Genomic DNA, 23,300 nt, shown 5'->3' on the forward strand with positions numbered 1-23,300 from the left:
GCTATAATCTGTCAAACATTGCCATCATGAATAAAATATTCAGAGCCAATATTTTTGGCCAAAACGCGTTGTGGCTAAAATCAATATTTGGGAAGTGAAAACAGCATTTTATTGGATGTAAAGGTAAGAGGTAAAAACTACTGAGTGCACTACAGTCTCTCATATATTACTTTAAATAAGGATATCAAGTCATTTGGAGGCAGAATCAACCTTTCAGTTTACCTACCAAGTTTAATGTTCTCTGTACGGTGTTTCAGTTCATCAACAAGCTCTTGCATCCGTTCATAATTTTCCTGAAAAACAAGAGTAAATAAGCAAACAAGACGTGTTGTCTGATGACAAGAGCAGCTTGGTGAATAATATAGTTTTTGACTAGTTTTGCTGCAATTTCTGCACCTAATTTGATTTTGAATATTGATTTTTGAATCCAAGATATCCATGAACTGCATCTTAACTTGTAATAATAACACCCACTTCACTTCTGAAATAACTCCCCTAATAGAGTACAGGAAATATTACAAGTACATAACTAATTAAATTGTCAAGGTCAGTTATTAGATCAATTGAAATAGAATGTATGGTCCTCTCAACAGCAGAATATCCTATAAATGTGTTTAGGACAAGAACACAGAAGCAATAACTTTGATTAATTACAGAACACAATCACTTCATAGACTCACTTCTGCATTTTTAAATAAGTCTCTCCCTGAGGCGCAAACATACAGTGTGTCTAGAGTGCCATCTAGTGACAGGTTTTGGCTTTGCATTAGTGTGGGTGAGGACAAAATACACACAGGAACACTGATTATGATTCAATTAAAATGCCCACAGCTGGACAGTTGCAATTGTCCTTAAAATCACACAACAAAGATTGAACACACACACATATATATATATATATATATATATATATATATATATATATATATATATATATATATATATATATATACACACACACACACAATACATATATGTATATATATATATACACATACTAAGATGAAACACATGTTTGCTATGAATGTTTTAAGTCAGATTTGAGACTGTGTGTTTTAATTTTATCTCCATAAATAATTCTAAATCACAATTAATTGGTTTCTTCAAGTTTCAGTCAGAAGCAAATCATAATCTTATTTATTTGACAATAATATTGCCAGATTTAAAAGTTATTTTTTATTGTAATATTGTTTTTGAATCACCAAGGCTTGGATGCAAAGAGTTTTGATATTTTAATGAAAAGGAAAAATCCAAACTCTGCAAGAAAGAATGTGCTACAACCTCATTGGAGAAAAAGTAAGTACAATAACAGCAATGTTGACATGCGCAAAAGTTTGAACCTACAACAATTACAATGCATTCCGTCAGGAGTGAATTGACTTTACATGATATAATTCCAGGCATGGAGACACTGTGTTATATAAATGTTAACTCAATGAATGAATAACACGAATGAATGAACACGTTCTCTATTTTCATAAAGGAAAAATGTACCAGCTTTTTCAGCTTGATAATATGTTTTGTGATTTGTTTGTAAAGTTGTTTTTGTCATATTGTTCATTCAGTTTAACAGAGCAGAATGTTGAAGACAAGTAAAAATAATATTTACATGTTGTTCAGGGTTGTACCAGTTTTGTAAAGTCTTGAACTGAGTTCTTAGTCTTAACTGAGTTCTTCAGAGGTCGAAATGGGCAAGTAGGCTCCAAGATACATACGGAGTTTGAGTCTATTACTGAAAATCATTTTAGAAACAATCATTTAGTTGTTAAAATAGGAACACTGTTGTGTTTATTTGGTTGAATGAATGACTGAATAAATACTGTGGGTGAATAGTAGAAGCACAGCTTAATGACCTCTTGTAGCTACTACACAGGCTAGTGTTAGCTTCTGTTTAGCTAAGGGACAAAATAAACCAGTGTTTCAGTATTTGTCGACATTGACTGACCTTATCGTGATCACTGATATACACCCGTCAGTGTGAGTCACCTCAGCGAGTGCAGTAATTAACGCTGAAATAAGTTACGAGGACGTCTGTGATGTGACAGTTAGCTTACGCTAACAGTAGCAGGCTAACCTACCTGATACACAGAGGACTGTTTATCCGGGTCAGAGCCGAGGCGAGCGACTCGATCGGCATAGTAAGGTCTTGAGCAAGCTAAAGGTAAACTGCGGCAACGAAGCAACCACGGTCTGACCGTTCGTGAAAGCATCGTTGTGCTCAAGGCTGTGTTTGCGTGAAACTTGTACCTGTCTACTACTTTGCTAAAATAACACTACTCTTCTTCTGAGGGAAAGTGGTCAGTCAGACTGAACGCATATATCGCCCCCTGCTGTTGCATAAAGTAAATCTACACGCTTAAAACGTTTTGAAAACTGGAAATAATAACTGTATTACACTTGCATCCAACTTAATCAGCGTTATTGCATTATAATCGTATTAGATGATAGATAGACAAGTGCAATAAGAAGAATTTTTGTTTTCATGTCATAAACCAAGTAAAATGTAAGTGTATAAAAATAAATGAGTCTAAAAGAGAGAGAAATGCAATAGAGCATGTAGTATGTCAGTGGGCAGAGCAATTCAGAGATGAAAAGATGTTTCTTGGTCATCTTCCATTCTTTTCTCCAAAAAAAAAGGCTTGTTTGGTTAATCATATTTATTTCAATGCAGAGTGACTCTTCTCAGTCATATTTTAATTCCAACGGATAATAGGCTGCGTTGAAAGTTTCTTCTATTGTGTTATTCATTTGAGAGGAGTATTTTTGAAGAGAACTGAGTTAAATTTGTGTTTTAAGTGTGGGCTTGTAGCCTTGTAGAGAAGCAGCCTCGTCTCACTTATGATGGGGAGCAAAAGTTGATTTTAAGTGGAAATCGGAGTTAGCCTAAAAGCTTCAAAAAAGCATACCTTCTGACCAAAGTGCTTTATTTGAGGTACATTTGGCAGAGCAATGGCTGAAGAGCATTCAAATCGAGAGCTTTTAGTTCATTTAGTTTTGAGAGGCCTTTCTCCTCCAACGCTTACACCCATTCTATCCACATGCATAGAAATGTCCATGACCTCCACTCAGATGGGCGCTCCTGTTTTCTTAGGAAATATACAGTCCTCCACTCTCTGTGGGAACTTTAAACCCTCTCACACATTCAGTTCTCTCTACATTGCCGTGAACCATGAACCCTTCTCAGTGCTGCTCTGACAAAGTGACAGAAAAGATGTAGAGGCATGAAAAGCCTCTTAAAAGTAAAAAAAATAAGTAAAGTATTTTGATGACTGGTTGAGTGCAGAAAATGTGGTTGAATAGCATGTACGAGTTTGGATGAAAAAGAAAGAAATTTACGGTTAGGGAAAACTCTCTATAATGTCATGACAGAATAGGCTTACAAACATGCACACACACACACACACATGGCATGGGGGTACATTTGACAAAAATATGCCATTACCATCATTGTTTACCACTGAACAAGATATGTCAAGCTGACACTTCTTACACCTAACACTAATCCTAAATGAAATTACCCCTAACCTAAGGCTTCATAACATCCTCGGAAGTTGTGAGGACTGGACAAACATGTCCTCACAACAAAGGCCTTTATACAAAGAAAATGTATCTACAACCTCAGCTTCTGCGGCATTAGATTATATAATATGGTGTAGTCTCAGTTTGCATGTTTGCAGTTTCCCCGTGTGTGCGTGGGTTTTCTCCAGGTTCTCCGGTTTCCTCCCACAGATCAGAAACATGCAGTTTTGGGGAATAGGCAAATTGGACACTCTAACTTGGCCGTAGGCGTGAGTGTGAATGGTTGTTTGTCTCTCTGTGGCCCTGTGATGGACTGACAACCTGTCCACGGTGTACCCTGCCTTTCGCCCTAGGCGGGGGCCAGCTGAGATGAGTGAGTGAGTGAGTGAGTGAGTGATGTAGTCTCTGACCTCAGAAAGTGATGCCAATGCATTCTTGAATGGTCATAGTGGGGCAACTGTTGCAAAAAGAGGAAAATGACCCAAATTCTTACACGAGAAACATTTTCCTGAGTAGTTTTGATCCCAATCACAAGTTTCAGATGTTGATACCATATTTTGTAGAGGTGTGAGTGTTTGAACATAGCGCAGGACCAAAATATTAAACAGAAGTTTACAAACAGTGAGTGGGTTGCCACTTGGCTTTGCAATATTAACTGTGATAGTTGTTTTGCAAGTCCATCAACCTCATGCTGTATGGTGCAATATGAAATAAATTAAGTGTCCTTTTAATTTATTTATTTTAATGACATGGTGTCAGTCTCACTCTCACATGTACTAAACTGAAATCCTTTCCTCCTTTTGCTTTTTTTTTAGAAAAAGATAATAATGCTCGTTTCACGGCTCTAATGAAGTCATTAATGCATGACTTGCTAGCTTTGAATGTAGATTATCAAAGCGTTACATGGTGAACCCACTCCCATTCACCAACAGGTGCCACCTTGTTAAGATGGTGGAGACATGAATTAATCATCAGTCCTCCCTGGAAGAGTGCAGGAAATTGTTAGCAGCTCTGGTTGCTGTGTGAGAGAAAAAAAATGTCCCTTTGAATTGTTCAAAAGTATAAAGATCCTTACAAATCCTCCATCTCGTTACAGGATCACTATCAAAAGCAGTTCCGCAGAGAAGCTGATTGACATGTTTCCCGCAAACTCCAGCATTTGATTTACTCATTCAAGCTTCCCTCATTATGAACACCCACCAGTCCCCATCATCAGATTAATACATTCATATTTTTTCCAATTTTGTTTTAGGAAACAAATCAATACCTAGAATACTTATATATTCCTTTAGATGGTGATGTATGATATCCAAATGCTTACATCATCATTTACCCTTAGATAGGACTGTATGTAAAAAAAAAATGATGTAACCACAGGGAAAGTTAAGCCAGTGAACAAGTGCCTAAAACCTGCATTCTCATGAAAGTGAATGCAGGTTTCAGGCCATCAGGGGGCAACTCCACTGGTTACAAAAATTCATTAATTCATCCATTCATCTTCTACCGCTTTGTCCTCCACATGAGGGTCACGGGGGGCACTGGTGCCAATCCCAGTTGACATGGGGCAAAAGGCGGACAAGGCTGGACAAGGACACATAGAGACAAACCACCCCCTACTCTCACACCTTTGGTGAATTTAGAGTGCCAATTTGCCTAATCCCCAATGTTTTTGGACTGTGTGAGAAAACCGGAGAAAACCCACACACACACACACGAGGAGAACATGCAAACTCCGTACAGAAAGGCCTTTGTTCTGACCGGGTCAAATAAATATGTTCATTAACTAATAAATAAAGAAGACCATTTGTCTACTTACTAACTTGATTTATAAAATTAGTAAACACTTTTCTGATGAGTTAATGCTTTTAATCAGTAGTTTCAGGTGATCTTCATCAAAACAGCATTATATCCGTTATGGTCCCATTTAGAGTCAAATAGACAATGAAAACAGGGTATGCTTTACATTTGAATTACATTGCCAAATGAGTTCACACAATGCTGATCAAGCCTATCAGCTCCGCACAACTCTATTTACATGTGTGGTCACACAGAGTGATGCATTTTGAATCAAGACCAATGGAGGGAAGATGGACGATGAAGATGAGGCATAACAGCTGCAGTCGTAAGACGAGACAGCAGCAAACTTTAGGTTAAGGATGTATCCCCGGTTCTCTGAAACATAAGTGGGCTGTAACAAATGTTTAAAGACAACTTAACATTGAGTTACTAACCCCAGTCCTCTGAAACATGAATAAGGTAGTGACATTCTGAAACAAATGTTCAAATAGAGGTGGAATTTGGACCTGGAGTCATCCTTTCAGAAAGCGCTGCAGGTTGCAGCTCTGTGGCCTGGGTTAAGTCTGACGTTGTATTGAGACTAGCTGTGTTGTGGACAATCACGGCCAAGCGAGTTTAGCTGTGCAGAAAATAAGTCATACTATATATTTTCAGCTTTATGAGTCAAAGTTTAATCAGCCTCATGATTCATCACATGCACGCTGACACCTTCTCGCTATTGTGTGTGGCCTGTTTGCTTAATCCAACCTATGTGTCTATCAGAAAAGAGGCCAATTTGCAGGCTGCAAGTGCTCTTAATATAAAATGTTAAAGTAGGCTGGTTCAGTCCAATGTTGCATCCCCACCTTTCCTCCTTCTCTCCCACTTTGGACTGTTTGAAGTGCCAGCTGGAGAGCTGCAACAGGAGTATCATTCACTGTAATGGTGGAGCGTCCTCCTCCACAGCCCTCGTCTAGATCACTTAATCCACTTCAGCAGTCCAGTGCTGTGCTCTGCATGAACACAGCACATTCACAACGGGTGGTTAGACAGAGACAGCACGGGCCTGACCTGTCAGCTCACACTAAAACGCCACACTAAAACACTCGAAACCCTTGTTCCTCACAGCTCATTTAATATGGATGTGGAGTAGCTATGGCTGCCACTACCAGTCAAAATCTCAAGGGGGTTTTTTTTTTTGCAAAAAAGTTTGTCACATTGCACTTGAACATAGATGATTTACTGTCACACACTGAAATTGTGTTCATCAATATAATTCACTTCTTGCTCCACATACATTCCAGGCAAATGTTGTTCTGTATCTACATGAATGGTAGTTATATAGTACTGTTCTATCCTCAAAGCGTTTAAAGGCCCATCTCAGTCATATTGTCATTTCCAACACTGATCCTTATGTGTAGATATACGTGCAGCCCAGAATTAGTTACTGCGTGGACCATACTGGTCAACTGCACATATCCCAATTACAGTATATTCATGGTTGGGTACACATGGAATGCCAGTGTGTGAATGGAATAGGGCCATAAACATGTAACCAGGACACAGAAACAACTTTCTGCAAATACAAAAGGATGAAGTATGAAGGGTCTCAGTCTCACAGAGCAAGTCAACATGTCATGGCTACTGATGACATGTTACATCATGTTCTCTAGGGAGTGTCCATTGGGTAGATTTTAACCAACACCCCTGAGGTTTCAAGGAGCAAGGTTTAAATTGAGAAATCTTATTTGGCCTTACACTAAAGTTTTGCCATCATCCTTTCACACACACTTTCATTGTGCTGCAACACAGCACTTTCTTCTGATGGACAATTTGTGGTTCAGTGTCTCAAATATGGATTCAAACCCAGAGGCATTGCAACAGGGTAGGCAAAGCAGGCAGTGCCTGGGGCCAGAGTTGAGGAGGAGCCCCAAGAATAATACTGATATTATTTACCCACTGTAACAACAATTTTTTGTGAGAAAAAACACCCCAGTGCCACGAGATTGCATTGGTTTGGCTCGATGATTTGCCCAGGCAAGAAAGAAAGAAAGAAAGAAAGAAAGAAAGAAAGAAAGAAACACACAAACTCTGTACTGTGATTGCAGCCACACTTCTTTTCTGATATTTATGATCTAATTTCATGAATATTTAGAGATACAGAGAATACTTCATGTTGCACAATGTAACACTGCAGGAGAAATCATGCTTTGTTCCTGAGCTGTGTAAGTAAAAATCTAAAGATAATGTTTAAAAATGTGTTTAGGTAAACTGTGTGCCCCACAACAATACAGGAATCCTAAACATCTTATTGTGACATCCTCATATAAATATATATATTACACAACTTCATTTATTGGAGTATTTTCCATTTTTGAACGTTTTTTGTCTTTCTTTCACAGTCCAAAGACAAAGGTCTAGGTTAAAGCTACAGTCAGTCATTTGTTTATGAAACACTATATTTATCTGTTAAAAATACACTTAATGCCATCAATGAATTGTTGTCTGATAAAAGTAAAATTTTAAAAAGTAACATGACCAATGATTTAATTTGAACAGCATGAAATGATTGACAGACGTGCCTATCTGTCATTTATTGACCCGATTACCTGCCAATTACAACATGCCATGCTCTTGTAAATGGTCTGTGTTTAGCACTTTTCTAGTCTTGATGACCACTCAAAGCTGCTTTACACTGCAGTTCTGCCATTCACCCATTCAATACTCAGCGCAACTATGTGTAGCGCATTTTTCTATCACTCTTCTCTCATACCCATTCACACGCTGCCAGCATAGCCATCAGGAGCATTGTGGGGTTAAGTGTCTTGCCCAAGGACACCACTGAGCTACCATCACCCACATTAGCATGTAGCATGTACCATTTAAACAGAGGCAATAGCAGAGAAAGCACATCTTAAATTCACTGTGTCACCACAACAACTTTGCTAGTGTTTTGGGTTGGAGCTTGGAATTGTTCCATACTTCCAGACCCGGTCCTTTAACTGAAGACTTAAATGTCAGTGTTTTGCTATATGTGTTGTCCCACATGGACACATCACCACAGCCTCACATAACAGGGTGACCTGCCTCGCCATGTCAACTGGGATTGGCACGATACAGCATGGATGGATGAATGGATTGAATACTGCATAATGAAAATCCAGAAGTATTTTTTTTTAATGTAAGAGTGTAATGAATAAGACTCAGACAACATACTGCACACAATAATTTATTAAATAAACCACAAACTAGAAAAAAGAGCAAAGGCATTTTGTTTTTATGGAAAAAAAGAAAAAATCAACTAACTACAGGAATTTTCACTGGTAAGTTTGAATTTGCAATAACTTCATGAGTCCAGTCAATCAAAAACACTCGTCATTATTGGATACAACATAATCAGTGTAACAGGTTGTGTTAGACAGCTCACTTGTAGCAGTCAGATGAGACAAGGAACATTTAGGGCTGTCTCTTGACATGAGCACGAGTACAGCCATAACCCATTTCTCTGTTTTTTCCATGATTAACAGGGACAGACGTTTCAGAGTATTAGATACAGTACATTAAGGCGCCACCAGATTTTATGACTCATTCAGATGAGAGCAGAAAGCACTGCAGAGAAGTCCATGACAGCTAAGTGAATGAAGTGTCATTTTAATTTGAAAGCGTAGCTGCAAACACAGAACTGTTCGAGATTAAAGGAGAAAGCATGTCATAAGGCAAAACTGTAAAAAAAAAAAACAACAATCATTACCTGTCTTTTGAATGTACATCGGTTGTCAGAAAGAAAACCTCAAAAATATCTCTTGATATGTGTGATTTGGTCTATACTGTGACAAATACACAAGACTTGTTTTAAAGTGACCGCACTTAAAAATGTCCTTTTCACACCAGTCAGTAGTTAGTGTCTATGTCACATACTGTACATACTGTATGTGTCTGTGTGTCATTACTAGTCTGTAATCTGAAACCTCATTGTGACAGATGTGTTGGTATCACAGCTGTATATATATATATATATATACACAGTATGTATTTTTAAAACATTTTAACAAAGCATTTTACTAAAAAAAACATCCTTTCAAACACTGATCTGATGCTCAACCAATTTAATGAATGACCAATAATAGCAAGCCTTTTACACAGCGTTCATATATGAAAACTTTGATTTTACAGAGAAAACAATGCAGAAAAAAATGTGTTTTATTAGCCTTTAAAATGTGTGTCATTATATTTGAAAGAAAAATTAGAGTGTATAAAAAAATGACAATACTGAAAAGCTGTGCGTTTATGTGCACATTTTTAAATATACTGTACATTTATCAGCCAATTTAACAGTATCAGTATCTTTTAGGATTAGATACTTTCACATTTGCACAAACAGAATATACTCGCATAACCTTTGGGTTAGCACTCCCAGATATTTAAATGTAGTGTGAAACTTTAAAATGGGCACTTAATTTAAGATTCAGGTTAGCTGATATTAGGCCTTTGGGGTATTGTATAGGACTCAGATCTAATTATGACTAATAACTACTTTTTACAGTGTTTTCTGTAGAGTATATGAGATGCCTCATATAGGTGTAGAAGTATAGCTCTGAAACAAAAGTGCATCAGGAAGAAAAAAAAAAGAACTTTCATAGCAGGAAAAGTGTAGCAAAGTGAATAATGTAGTTCTGTAATCCAGCACCATGCTTTAAACAGTCAGACTGAAACAGCAGTGGTCATAAATAGTGTATTTCACATGCAGCTGCAGCAGGTGAAACAAAGTTTGGTCCCGGTTATTTCAAAGAGGAAGACAACCATAGACTGTATATGAAATTGACGTAGTTTTGAAAAGCCCAGGAAGTAGAATGTAAATAACAGTAAGCCATCAGAAGTTGAGCTGGTTGATGTCAGTGAATTTTCTGGTTGTCATGGTGACAGCCAAATTGCAAATGTCAAGGTTTACAGGGAGTTAGTTTTGCAACCTGAAGTCTACGTCCAGTCTCATATAAAGCCTATATGAGGACAACTGGAGTACAGACAATCGGTACAAACCAACCCGGTTAATCTGGGGATACATTTATGTTACTTTGCCAATAAATTATGCTTTTTAATGAGTCGATCAAGATACACAACAGTAATCATTAAAAACCACTCGAGCAGAGTCTTGTCATGTTTCAGCAAAATGGAGTCAGAATCGCAGCGGCGTCAAGGCACTGTGTTATTTCTACAAGCTGACAAAAGTAAATGCAAGAACAATCACGACTGCTTTGCCGAACAGTTTGACTGACATCTGTTGGACAGAATCCAGCAAGCGTCCAGAAAAGTCTGACGTGAAGGGGAAGAACCGAGTGCAAAGGTCAGTCTGTGGTGAGGTCACCGAGGGCAACATGTCTTATGTACTTGTTCACCGCCCACCGTTTCAAAAGACACACAAACGTACACACACACACAATAAATAACATTCAAGGAACAGAAAATATACGCCAAAGGCAGCAACTTGTATTTTAAGGTCTAAGATCAAAAGTTTGCTGATACAAATTTTAGTTCAAACAATCTAGTGTTTCTTTAATCAGATATGAAGCCACAGGCAACAGCTTAGCTCAGGAGAAAGACTGAAAAAAGATGGAAACAATTAAGCCAAATGTATACTGTGTTATTTTTGATAATTGTCACTTGAAAAGCTTTAAGAGTGCTGTGGCATTTTGAGTTTAGGCTTTGGCTAAAGAGTTGTTGTCTTCACAGAATATGCAAACCTCTACTGTCTGTTCTGTGCTTCTTCTTCTTATGCTCATGGATGGATTTGATGAAATTGCTGAGTTAAGTGAAGAGGAGGATATTTTACACTTCTTAACCATTTAAACCATTCGTGAAAGCAACAAGGACAAGATGAAATGTCTACTACCATTTTTAGAAGTTTAAAACTTGTATTGAGAATACACTCAGAGTCACTACCATTTGCCCTGCAACCTTACAGAGATGAGAAGATGAAAAACTGAACCAAAGCTTTGTGTTCCCAGTTTCCACTCATGACAGACATAAGAGTGATAAGGATTTCCTAATAATAAGGTATTGTGCCGTAAGTTCTAGTAAGAATAAGCGGTCGTGTACATGTTTGTCAAGGTTACCTAAGTGTTCTGCACACAATCATAACACACGTGATGGTGGAAGTTTGATGTTTAGGCAAAAGAAGAAATTAAAAAATTTAAAAAAAGGTGAATTATGTATGAGCTAATAACATATCGAGCATATAGACGAGGCATTATCAACAAAAGGTTAATGCAGCTCATTGTCTGTGAATCCACTAAAATCCAGGGGCGTCGCAAAATAGGCCACTGCATGGGGCCCCTTCAAAATGAGACAGTGGTGGTGACATTGTATGACACTGATTTTAACCATTTAAAAACCCATTTTAACCCCTTCCGTTTAAGATAATTTGCAGATACACAAGATGTGCACAGATATCGTCTGGCGTTGGTCAGGAATGTTTCAGCCCTGATCTGACACATAGTTCTAGTTTTCGAGCCTCCACATTGACAGAAAGCACAAAGTCAGACTACTGTGTGTGAACAATGTATCACAAATGATAGTGTACAAGAAAGAAGAAAAACACAAATATGTCCGATGCTTTTGTAAAAGTGTTACTGAAAGGAATGTTATCTAGCCAGAGCTGTAACAATAGCATCCATTCCACACTCACTGAACACCGAGACGTTCACTCATTCTCACGGCAAAACAAAGTAACTCTTTAAAAACAGCAGCTTGGTTCTGCTTGTTCCTTTTCATCCAGGAAGTCAAAAAGTCTGGTTTGGTCTTTTTCTCTTCAAATCCAAATCCTTCCATACACATCGAGATTTGTACATGGGTGACGGAGACGTCACAGACTGTCCCAATGGAGGGATAGTGTTGTTTAAGACTGTGTCCCGTCTAATAGATGACCTCGTAGACTGTTGCTTTCTTATCTCCTGAGCCAGTCACAATGTACTTATCATCGATGGAGATGTCGCAGCTCAGCACTGAGGACGACTCCTTGGACTGTAAAGGAAATAAAACATGTGGGTAAATATAAAACAAACAAACAAATTGTTTATTTTTTGCAAGTGCAATTACAATCTAAAATGATTATTATTGGAATAAAATACTCATTCCTTGTCGCGTGTTCTTTCTCACGTACCTGGAATATACTGGCTCCATACGGGGTTCTCCATGCATTGAGCAGATTGTCTTTTCCTGTGCTCACAAACCACTTCCCTGCAGAGGAAAGGAAACATCTATCTATGTCCTGTACATCGACTGAGTGAAGTGTTTAATAGTCCAGTTCCAGTTTAGTTCACTTTCACATTCACACAGTTACTGAGTATATTTTTATATATATGTTGTGGGTCTCTGTCATATAAACACTTTAAGTTTTAACCTTCACTTCATTAAAGTCATAGTTAGAATGTTCGTGTTTTTATGTCTTGTTGGTTCCTGCTTTTACTTCATACCTTCTTTTGAAAATGACAATGTAAGAGATTATATTGTATCTGATTGTTTTGTCATATTTCTATTTATTTTATTCCCACACAAACCTTTCACATTCCTGTGTCTCTTGCAGTAAATCTGTTTTTTTTCTTTCTATTTCTCTTGACAAAGTTAAATCAATGTTACAGCAACATTCTCGTCACTTCACTCACACACACACACACACGTTTGATCAACAAGCATTTTCTTCAACACCTGGCACATTTGCATAATTTAATTCCTGTAAGATCTCAATAAATGTGTAAAATCCTTACCACAGTGAGCGAATCTGAGTGAGAGCACACAGCTTTCATGCAGGTGCAGCTGGTACTTGTCAGGTTTGGTGACATGCAGCACCTCCACATTACTGTTCTCCATTCCGACTGCCAACCACTCGCCCGTTGGACAGTATCCCAGTGAGAAGATCTGCATCCAAAACCCAGAACGGTTACAGCAGTTTGCTCTTATAGATTATATAGATATAATACATCATCTCATGGTGTGCAATAGTGACCCTGCAAAGATGGTGCGTGTCTGTGGGTGGTGGACACTGATGACATAATGGAGAATGTTGGGTTGTGTTTTTCTGAGCTGTCACAACAGATGGCTGCTTCGCTTTTCTAAAAACATACGCCGTCATTTCCCACATGATTACAATTTTAGACGGTATAAAGACGGATAACATGACAGCTCCTCAGTAGTGAAGCCAAAACATCTGGTGTCTGGCTGCAGAATTGGTCATAAACCCCAACGTCCTCCATGTACCGTCCACACGGAAACTTGTTGAAGTGAATATGCATAGTTTTTTTGTCGGCGTTCCGTCCACACGGAGACGGCGTTCTAGGGGAACTGAAACGAAAAGATGTGGAAACGCCTCGAAGAGTGGTAAAATCTCAAAGCGCTGTTATTCATTATGTTGTGTTTGGAGATTGTTTGACAGTTTTACCAACTACTGATTTACTATAAAAAAGTGTAAAATATATTGCTAGATATCACTAGAACACGTCCTGTCTTTAGAGATTTGAAAAAAGTGTTGAATCGTAAAATAAAGAGAGGAGAAAACAAAACCTATTTTTACTTGAATAAACACACACACAGATTGCGCTGCACATCAAAGGTGACTCAGTTTATGTGTGCTGTGTATGTGCACTTCGCTGCGCTCACACAGCGCTCGTGTGTGTGTGTCTGTCTACACTTAGATGGATCTCACTCGAGCGGCACAATTGTGCATTCTCGTAAATAATTTTACGAGAAAGTCGATAGATTTGTCACTAGTCGTTGCCGGGTCGCTAAATATTCACACGGAAACAGCACCAAACATACATTTCCATTTCTGTTATTATATGTGTAATGTCATTTCAGGGGGTTCCGTGTGGACGGAGATATTTCCTGAAACGATGCCGTCTTTACGGGGAACCTTTTGAAAATGGCAAAGAAAAAGATTGTGTACGTTTTGGGCCGTTTCCGTCTAATCTTTTCTTTCCCCCACACTGATGTACTTACAAGTCTTTGATGGCGTGAAGCCGCTTTTGGAGGTTACTGGAAGGTGGACCGGCCGTGTCACTCCCTGTCTGCCCTGCTCTCTTTAATGCACACTCACCTCCTCCTCTGCACACTGAGATTGCAAAAATCTTTTCAGGAAATTGCAGTAATGATCTATTATTGCTGCCCTTCCCTTCACCTGAAAAAGACGTAACTGCCAGCACTGTTAAATGCTAAAGGCATTTGAGGGGGACTGCAGGCCAGAAAGAGCAGTTTAGCCTTTAATGTCGGTTAAATGTTCTGAACTGAGTTTCTAAATGACTGCAATAACGCAAAGCCAGAAAGTGTAAGAAGACAAACTGCAAATAGCCGTAATTGGCCCTATGATGCAACATGTTCAATACTTGCATTCTAGTTTAATCTCAAAGTAATTAAAAATCACTATGAGGATATCACTTGCACGTGAGAAGAAATCAGCCACTACATTTTGAATGTGCATTTAATAGCCCTAACGTGTGTATTTGTGTGCCGTGTACCTGGGAGGTGAAGTCATGCTGCTGCAGCTGCCGTCCCTCCCTCAGGTCCCACGACCGGACGGTGTTGTCCAGGCCTCCAGTCCACAGCTTGGTCCCGTCATTAGAGATGTCGATACAACTGGCCCCGTCAGTGTGGCCCTGGAACTGCCTGCATAAAAAAAAAAAAAACCCACAACCAACAAAACAGTCATCATCAAATCTCCATCTTAATTGAAGGTGAGAAAGCATCTTTACAGTTTCATTATTCATACCTTAGGTTTTCTGAGGGCACAAGAAGAGACAGGAATACATCTTGGATACAGAACACCGACTGAATAATTATCACACCTTCTGCCAGCAGCAGGTGAACTTATTAGTCACAATGTGGGATGATAATGTGACTGGCAGACGTTAAAGCCTACACACTCCCCGGCATACATCATACATGAGAAAGAAACACTGGTGTAAATCTGCAGGGACCACAGCAGCTGACTATTTTTTTCTTTTTAACACAGGCCAGTGTTGATGCCTCCTCTTCTTAAATGCAGAAGTGATTTAATTAGAACTAATGTTAGTGTCAATTAAAGCTTCACTGTTTAACTTTTGATCATTTCTGTAGTTTAGTCTTTCTGAACAGACATTATAAAACCTTTGTTTGTTTGCCGTGTCTGAAAACAGCCTCTGTCAAACAAAACTGAGATCACATCTGACTGATGGTGTTTTCAGTGGCAGAATTCACTTACTTCACTATACTTCGCTAACGCTAATGTTGCCTCGACATAGAATTGATCACTTCCAGCGCAAGAATGTCATCCAGCCGTAAAACTAACTACCACTATACTGAGAGAGTCATGTGAAGCTCATCACTTCACCCCACAGAGTGGGAGTTAAGTAATGTTTTTAGTGGCTCTGTGTGTCCGTCTGTCTGTTTGTGTTTCCGCACTTGCCAATATGACCAACAGAGGGCGACAGAGGCTTGTTGCGTGAATGGGATGAAGTCTGCCATCTCTGATTGCCTTGTTTAACAATGGTTTGAATGTCATCAACATTTGTTTATATCTTAAATTTACACACTACACTTTTATGAATAAATTAAAACTGTAAATCTATAAAATAGAAAGAATATACATAAAAAAAACTAACAATTATGCTTTGAGTCTTGTTGCAGAGGCAGATGTGAGATGTTTTGCAGATAAACCAAATTCAAATGTGTGAATCATCAATGATCAGAGCTCCATACCTGACCAGAGTCTGGTTGTGAAGATCCCAGACAGCTATGTTTCCATCAGAGCAGCAGGAGAAGCAGACCTTTGAGTCAGGGCTGATGGCCAGTGCGTAACATGCAGGTGCCGATGACGTTAGTTCAGCTTTTATTCGAGGAGTTGGAGTGGCCAAATCCCAGATGGACAAAGTACTCGCCTCACCACCGACTATGAGAGTCCGCCCGTCAGGAAGAAGTCGACAAGAGCGAATGTAGTTGTCTCTGTTCTGATGTGACAGACACACAAGTGGTGTTTACTGTCATTCAAAAGGAGAAATGTATAAACTTTAAGAATATTATCCATATGTTACAATGTAGGGGTCTCTGCAGCCAACTCACAAGGCAGTCCAGCTGGGATACAGGGGTCTTGTTGCCCGGGTGACTGATGTCCCACACCTTGACGCAGCCCTTGCCGCCGGTGTAGACGTGACGTGTCGGATTACTGATGGTGACAGCACACACCACTTCCCCGTGGCTGAGGGTGTTGATCTGCCGTGCGTGGCGCGGGATGCCAGGGCCAATCAGCGCGTCTGGAGGAAAAGGCACGGGCTGCATTTGTCCATCAGCGCTCACATGAAAGGAGTAGGCCCTGACAGGAAGAAGAAGAGCGTAAGGAGTGATAAAGGCAGGTGAGATGAGGGGAAAGCAGTTTGTGAAAATGTGGGCAGAAACATACGGTTTTCCACCAGGAATGCCAGACAGATTGGGAGGAAGGCCAGGGACACGGATGTGGTGGTGAGGATCAAATCCCACCTACAAAATATGAAGGTGAAAATTCAGCAACTTCTTGAACTAGACCTGAAACTATATTAAAAAATGTTTTAATGTGATCTGTTGAAGGTTATTCTGGTCATACCGTAGAATATATTTAAATAATGGATGTGGTAAGTCAAAGTAAAGCCAATATGGAAGTTCTTGAAACCTGCATTGTCCTTAACGGCCATTAGGGGGCAACTCCATTGGTTGCAAAGTCAGTTACAGTATATTGATGAATAGATGGAGATTCTCTGCAGATTGTGCCGAGATTTTTGTGTGAAAGAAAATGTCCACAGAGGTCGCTGAGGAGATTCTCCCTCGTATCATCTCCAAAACACAGCAGGGAGAACTCTGGATATTCCACAGTGAGTGAAGCGCAAACCAGATAAGAGCTGAAACAATTAATTGATTATTAATTGATTACTAAATTAATATTTTTGATAATCGATTAATCGGTTAATCGGTTCAAAGCTTTTTTCAAGATTTCTGATTGTTTAAGCTTCTTAAATGTGAGTATTTTCTTCATTTCTTTGCTCTGGATAACAAAGATATCATTAAAAGTTAATCATTTTGGTTTGTGGACAAAACAAGACATTTGAGAACATCATCATTTCCAAACGATTAATCGATAGATTAATGGATTATGAAAATAATAGTTGCAGCTCTAAGCCAGATACCACCCTTCACTTGAATGGTCTGGAGATTGTCCTGCTGTTGTGAACTCATCTGACCCAGATAATGTGTGGGTCAGTGGGCATGTCATGTGAACGTAAAACTGCTGAGAATGTCCTGATCCAGATATCTGCACATTACATGTCTAAAAACAGCATATGTAAGTCTGTGACACAATGATGCCACGTCTAACTTTATTCATCATGTCAGTAAACATTTCCCTGAGGTGTTTGTTCTCAATCACTGGTTTTAGTTCTTCATCATTGTGTTATGACGACTCATTTGTAATTTAAGGCCCCATTTTCAATTCCTTATGTCTTAAATCAACCCCTCACTTATTCCCTAGCTCCAACCTCTTGTCCAAATATGGTCTCTTCTGATTAAGAGAATGTTAAAATTGAGACAACAAAATGGTAGTTGACTAAGTATTTAGGCTTTAATGTTTATGTGTGTTCGCTTGTGCTCATTTACCACTTGTGTGCGTCCGTAAGCTGCCACCGCAGCAGCCGCCACTGCGCTCATTTGTGGAGAGATGTTATGCAGGCCCGTGTAAGCTGCTCCAGCGCCACTCAGCTCTCCGTTCATACCGGGGTGAGGAACCATACCAAATGGCCCAGGATACGAGCAGGGCAGTGCCAGCGGTGTGCGAAGACCAGGAGCTATGAGACAAAACACTTCACTTTTTACTCCCACTGATTTTCTCGGTACAGTCAGAGCAACAGGTCACAGTATCTATAACATCTATTTTCAAGGTACAGTGTGTAACATGTTGCAGTCGACTATCCCTCAGCTCACCATTCCCTTCCAAGTGTGTTAGAGAATCTACGTAACCTTCAACTTCCACCTTCTGACCAAGCTTGCGATATAAATACATATATATATATAAAAAGCTCATTCTGTGTTCATTAAAAACAACAATGACTGTACACTTATACAAAGTTCAAAAGTATAAAGGTGTGTTTATTTTTCATCTTCAATTTCTCATGAATTTTACACATTGGACCTTTCAGATTCCAGATTACAAATCATTTCTATTGTAGGGATGACGTCCACTTTCTTAACTACACTTCTTAAATTCTTTAATTCTTTTCTATTTGTGTTTAGGTACAAAAATGTAATGCTCACGCAGCGTCTCGACACCTGTCAGTTTTCCAGGTCCAGACCTCAGACCCGGTGTGATGGTGCTGCTGGGTGTTGGGGCATCAGAGCGGGATGTGGGGGTGCTGGACTTGGACACAGGAGTAGTGGACTTCTCATTCTTGTCATTCGAAAAAAAAAAAAAAAAGAAAGAGCAAAATAATCTTAATCAAGATTAAATGAAAAGAGATACAGAGATCAGATACAGCAGACGGATTCATGCTTGGACTGAGTTTATGATCGATCAAATGGATATTCTATTAAATAATCCAGGATTATGTTACAAAGTAACATGTTAGAGTTCTCAGATTACTATTTTGATGTAAGAAGTAATCTAATGCATTAGATATTTAATGAAAATACTAAATTATTCAGATACTTTTCAAAAATTTAATCTGCCTTTCTTATTTTTACCATTTATTCATGTTTTTTCGGCCATATGGTTTGACACGCAGACAGACAGACAGAGGGACACCTGTCTGTGTCACAGCCGGTGAGATGACAGAATAGATATTATTCCCTGCCTGAAGGTATTTGCGGTTTTTATTTATTCATTCATTCATTCATTCATCTTCGACCACTTTATCCTCCACATTAGATTCACAGTGCTGCTGGTGCCAATCCCAGCTGACATAGGGTAAAAAGCGGGGTACACCCTGGACAGGTCACCCCTCCATCCTCCATCACACTCTCACACTGACTGTCCAATTCATCCCCAAATCTGCATGTTTTTGGACTGTGGGAGGAAACAGGAGAACCCAGAGAAAATCCACACACGTGGGGAGAACATGCAGTATTTGCAGAATATCACAGTGACATTAGTCTGTTGACTGAATGGAACTCACGCACCTGCAGCGTCTTCCAGCTCTAAGACAACAACTTTGAAGAGGGCTAAAGGCGTCACTGTGAGGGAACAAACCACTAACTGGCTACATGTGGAGGACGTGCTGCACTTTTCTTCTTTTTTCGCAAGATTATCAATACAATTCCTGTGACATGTGTCAAATAAGGAACAGTACTTGAGAGGAAAACATTTGCAGCTACCTCAACAAAGCTGACTCAAACATAGAGACTGAAGTGTTTGAGTGTGTGGAAAAGGTTTCCACTACAGTAAATAATCACCATGAATCACAGGCAGGTGAGCGAATGACACAGTACATGTAGCTGGTGAGATCGAGCAGACACAAAGATCATAGGGTTCTCATTATTGGATACCTTTCTTGGATGGTAATGTTGGAACAAAACTACCTACTTTTAACATTCCCCAACACTGTGTTTTAGCTTAAATTATGAAATAAGCTATTCACACTGGACCTTTTATTCCATTCTATACCTCATTTGACACCCTCCACCATCTCATCTATTATATTTTAAACATTTTCTGAAAGCCCAAACATAGACAACTACCCTGACAACTGGTGAATCAGAAGATCAGAAGGCTATAAAAATCCAAATGACTCACCAGATTAATCTCTTTGGACTTGGATGAAGGTGTGCTGCTGGAAGAGGCAACGGAGGAAGGGCTCAGGGGAGCATCCTTCTTCAACAGGCGACTTTTGTCTAATCCGTTCTCTCGAGGAGAGTGGGCAGGACTTCCTCGAGGAGAGACGGGATCCTGTGGTGGGCGAGTACAGACAGAGATGAGCATTTTAGAAAAAGAAAAAACGGAAAAAATGTTGTACTCTTCAAGTGTTCTGTACCTCGTTGGAGACGTCCACCACCAAGTTGTCATCACTCTTCTCTCCATCGCTTTCCTGCCATGGAAACAAAGAGAAACAATGAATCTGACTTCTTCTCAAGTTAAATCAATTTATTTTTAATTTGGATAAAACACAATGGTTTCTGGTCTTAAAACCATATGCAATTAAATTAAAAGCCAACATTATTAACACAATGAGCGTGTTAACCAGAACACTTCGCTCATTTGTTATGGTGACAAAAATTCTGCATGTGATAATGAAACGTGAAAATGTGATACTTAACCTGAAATCAAGGAATTAATTAAGGTAACAAAACATGAACTATTTCCTACTAAATTATTTTCTAAAGCTTTTGTCATATTTATACATAATATGTCCAGACATTTACGTCTGTCTGTCTGTCTGTCTGTCTGGAGCCAGTGTTGTTGTGGTGTAATTCATGGTGTCACAATTGTAGCAAAAAAAAAAGAAGGTTCAAACAATAAATGATCTCTTTTACTAAAATGTGACTCAAACATCTTTACTCACGTAGCGCGTGGAGGCTAAATCTTTGTCATCGGTCTTCTGTTTCTTGCTGTCGGAGGAGTAATCATTTGAACTGCGGTGCTTCTCTGTGGGCCGTAAACTGGCTGAGGGAGACACAGACGAGCTCTGCAAGAAATAAGAAACATGTACATCAGGGAAGATGGAAACAAATGCAGTGAACACCACAACTTCAACCTCTTTTATGATGGACTAAATCACTGCACTGGCTCCCTGTGTGTCAAAGGATCGAGTTTAAAACGCTGTTACTGGTCTACAAGTCACTGAATGGTCCAGAGCTGCATGTTGGGTATGAAGCATCCAGACCCCTCAGGTCATCAGGGACAGGTTTACTCAGTGTCCCCAGGGTCAGAACCAAGCAGGGCGAAGCTGCATTGAGCTTCTATGGTCCTCACCTGTGGAACAAGCTCCCTGAACACCTGCGGTGTGCACAAACTGTCAGCTTGTTTAATAAGGGATGAAAAAAATGATTGTTTACTGCAGCTTTCTGATATTGCCAATTTTAACCACTTTAACTTTCACATCATTTTGCTTGTTTAATGATGTTTAATGATTTTAAATTACATTCCAGTCTTTTATTAATGCTAAGTTACCAGATGCTTTCACTGTTTGTTGAGTTAAAGGGGGACTGATTAGATGAAATGGGAAGAACAGGTAAAAGAGCACTTGGAGTGTAAGCCCTGTGACTTATTTCATTTTCACATCGAGGACAAATACAGAACAGATGAAAAATTCTTTGTCTGCTTGATTTAAAACATTTTTTAACGTTTTAAATCGTTTTTATTTCTATAATTGATTTTGTTTTAATTTCCAATGTATTTACTTGCTTCTGTAAAGCACTATGAATTGCCCTGTGTAAGAATGGTGCTATATAAATAAACTTGCCTTGCCTTGCCTTCTTATAGCTGGGGTTTGTGATTTGTTTCAGAAAAATGTGTTGTTGTTGTGTGTGTAGGTCTCAGTTCCACGACACCACGAGTTTTTGAGGGACGGAGCTTTAAAGTGAGGGTTGATGAGAGTGGGTGAGATGTGGCTGTTTCATTTCTTCACAGTGTAGTCTGCTGTTGCTACTCTTTCCAGACTTACTGACCCTCGCTTTAACAGTGTATAGTTCAAATAGGCAGTGACAAACTCGACCAGTTACACAGTGGTTTTCCAGTGTGCCTCTTACTTTAAAATGGACACACAAAACAAAGTAGAAGAACACAGGCAGAGCTGCAGGAGACATGCATCTCAAAGTAACTTCTAAAGGGAAATAACACATCTTATACCCCAACCAGGATGAAAAGTAAAAACACAAGCTATAACCTCTACTCTATATCTCAAATCTTCTGAGCAGGTACAGACTTCTCCAGCATTGCTAAATAAGGACAAATCTGGGACTAAGAGTGCAGCCAGCACAAAATGAATGTGTGATCCAATACACGGCATCACTTCTGCACTTGTCAAAACCATTTTGTTCTCACTGTATTCACAACAGTTTGACTGTGCCATCATGGCTTGAACTCGGCCGCATTATTTTTGAAACTGGGGGCGGAGAAGCTGGCCCACCGATGTCTCTGTTTTCTTAATCAAATCTGGCATCCTTTGAATACCATTACTGAAGGATTTTAATCGTCTTTGAGAAGCAAAGATCAAAATAAGGTCAGCGGAACATTTCCTCTCTTGCTCGGCCCGTCCCTGCTGATCTCTCTCTCTCATTGGGAGGCGCTCCTCACACGGTGCACGATGAACAGAGGGAAGAAAAATAAAGCGGGACCTTTACCTCGACCTTTCCTCTAACTCACGCTTGTAACCTTTCCACTGCCCTTTGGCGTGCTGCAAGTGTTGATGACAATGATTCTGTGGGGGAGTAGTGGCGTTTGTTTGTGTGTGTGTGTGTGTGTGTGTGTGTGTGGTGTGTGTGCTTGCATGCGGTTGGACAGCATATGTATTTTTGCATTTTATTGGTATGCACTTTGGGCTGAAGTGAAGTATAGAAGTCAGAGTTTAGATGACAGGTTGAGGCTATTCTTGACGGAGACTCAGTTCAACACCCCCTCCCCTCTCTCTCTCTCTATTTCCAGACTGATTAGATTAATTAGCCTGCAAATTGGTTCTTTCAAAAACATCGAGGCAAATTAATTTTGCAACGGAGACAAATGAAGGCTGCGCCGGCAGCACCGGCACTGTGAGTGTAAAGAACTGTGCAGTGTTGCTGGATGAAGCTATTAATTTACAAGTATGTCATAATTGTATCTGCCTCCTATTCCTAATGGATTCTGCAAGTCCTGATAATGTACGTGTGTAACCTCCACCATTGTCCTTTTTGGACTACCCAAAAACAGTCCTTTATGTCCGTCTAATAATCAGAGAAATGGATGTAAATGAAGACCAAATTACACTAATAATAATAATTATAATTTGTATTTTTTGTTTGCTTATATATCAAAGCATTGATGGGTTTATCTTGAA

At 39.4% G+C, this 23,300-nt stretch overlaps 2 protein-coding genes across 5 annotated transcripts in view; both read right to left on the reverse strand.

Annotated features, from left to right (window-relative positions):
- Window positions 1–2,290, reverse strand: part of mccc2 (methylcrotonyl-CoA carboxylase subunit 2) — a 15,842-nt gene extending 13,552 nt beyond the window's left edge. The window contains exons 1-2 of the mRNA XM_058637036.1: window positions 2,079–2,290; window positions 227–293 (exon numbers count right to left, since the gene is read on the reverse strand). Of these exons, the coding sequence (XP_058493019.1) occupies window positions 227–293; window positions 2,079–2,210 (199 nt within the window). The 5' untranslated portion in view covers window positions 2,211–2,290. The remainder of the gene's footprint in view (window positions 1–226; window positions 294–2,078) is intronic.
- Window positions 2,291–10,179: 7,889 nt separating this feature from the next.
- The window catches only part of LOC131464427 (transducin-like enhancer protein 4), a 34,161-nt gene continuing 21,040 nt past the window's right edge, over window positions 10,180–23,300 (reverse strand). For 3 of the 4 annotated variants that reach the window (XM_058636895.1, XM_058636894.1, XM_058636896.1), the window contains exons 9-20: window positions 20,832–20,954; window positions 20,304–20,357; window positions 20,066–20,218; window positions 18,592–18,724; window positions 17,938–18,125; window positions 16,715–16,791; window positions 16,378–16,627; window positions 16,018–16,265; window positions 14,799–14,946; window positions 13,056–13,206; window positions 12,452–12,528; window positions 10,180–12,312 (exon numbers count right to left, since the gene is read on the reverse strand). In XM_058636895.1, the coding sequence (XP_058492878.1) occupies window positions 12,205–12,312; window positions 12,452–12,528; window positions 13,056–13,206; window positions 14,799–14,946; window positions 16,018–16,265; window positions 16,378–16,627; window positions 16,715–16,791; window positions 17,938–18,125; window positions 18,592–18,724; window positions 20,066–20,218; window positions 20,304–20,357; window positions 20,832–20,954 (1,710 nt within the window). In that variant the 3' untranslated portion in view covers window positions 10,180–12,204. The remainder of the gene's footprint in view (window positions 12,313–12,451; window positions 12,529–13,055; window positions 13,207–14,798; window positions 14,947–16,017; window positions 16,266–16,377; window positions 16,628–16,714; window positions 16,792–17,937; window positions 18,126–18,591; window positions 18,725–20,065; window positions 20,219–20,303; window positions 20,358–20,831; window positions 20,955–23,300) is intronic. The other variant, XM_058636897.1, reaches the window with a different exon arrangement.

Source organism: Solea solea, chromosome 8 (genome assembly GCF_958295425.1).
Source record: "Solea solea chromosome 8, fSolSol10.1, whole genome shotgun sequence".
Taxonomy (NCBI): Eukaryota; Metazoa; Chordata; class Actinopteri; order Pleuronectiformes; family Soleidae; genus Solea; species Solea solea.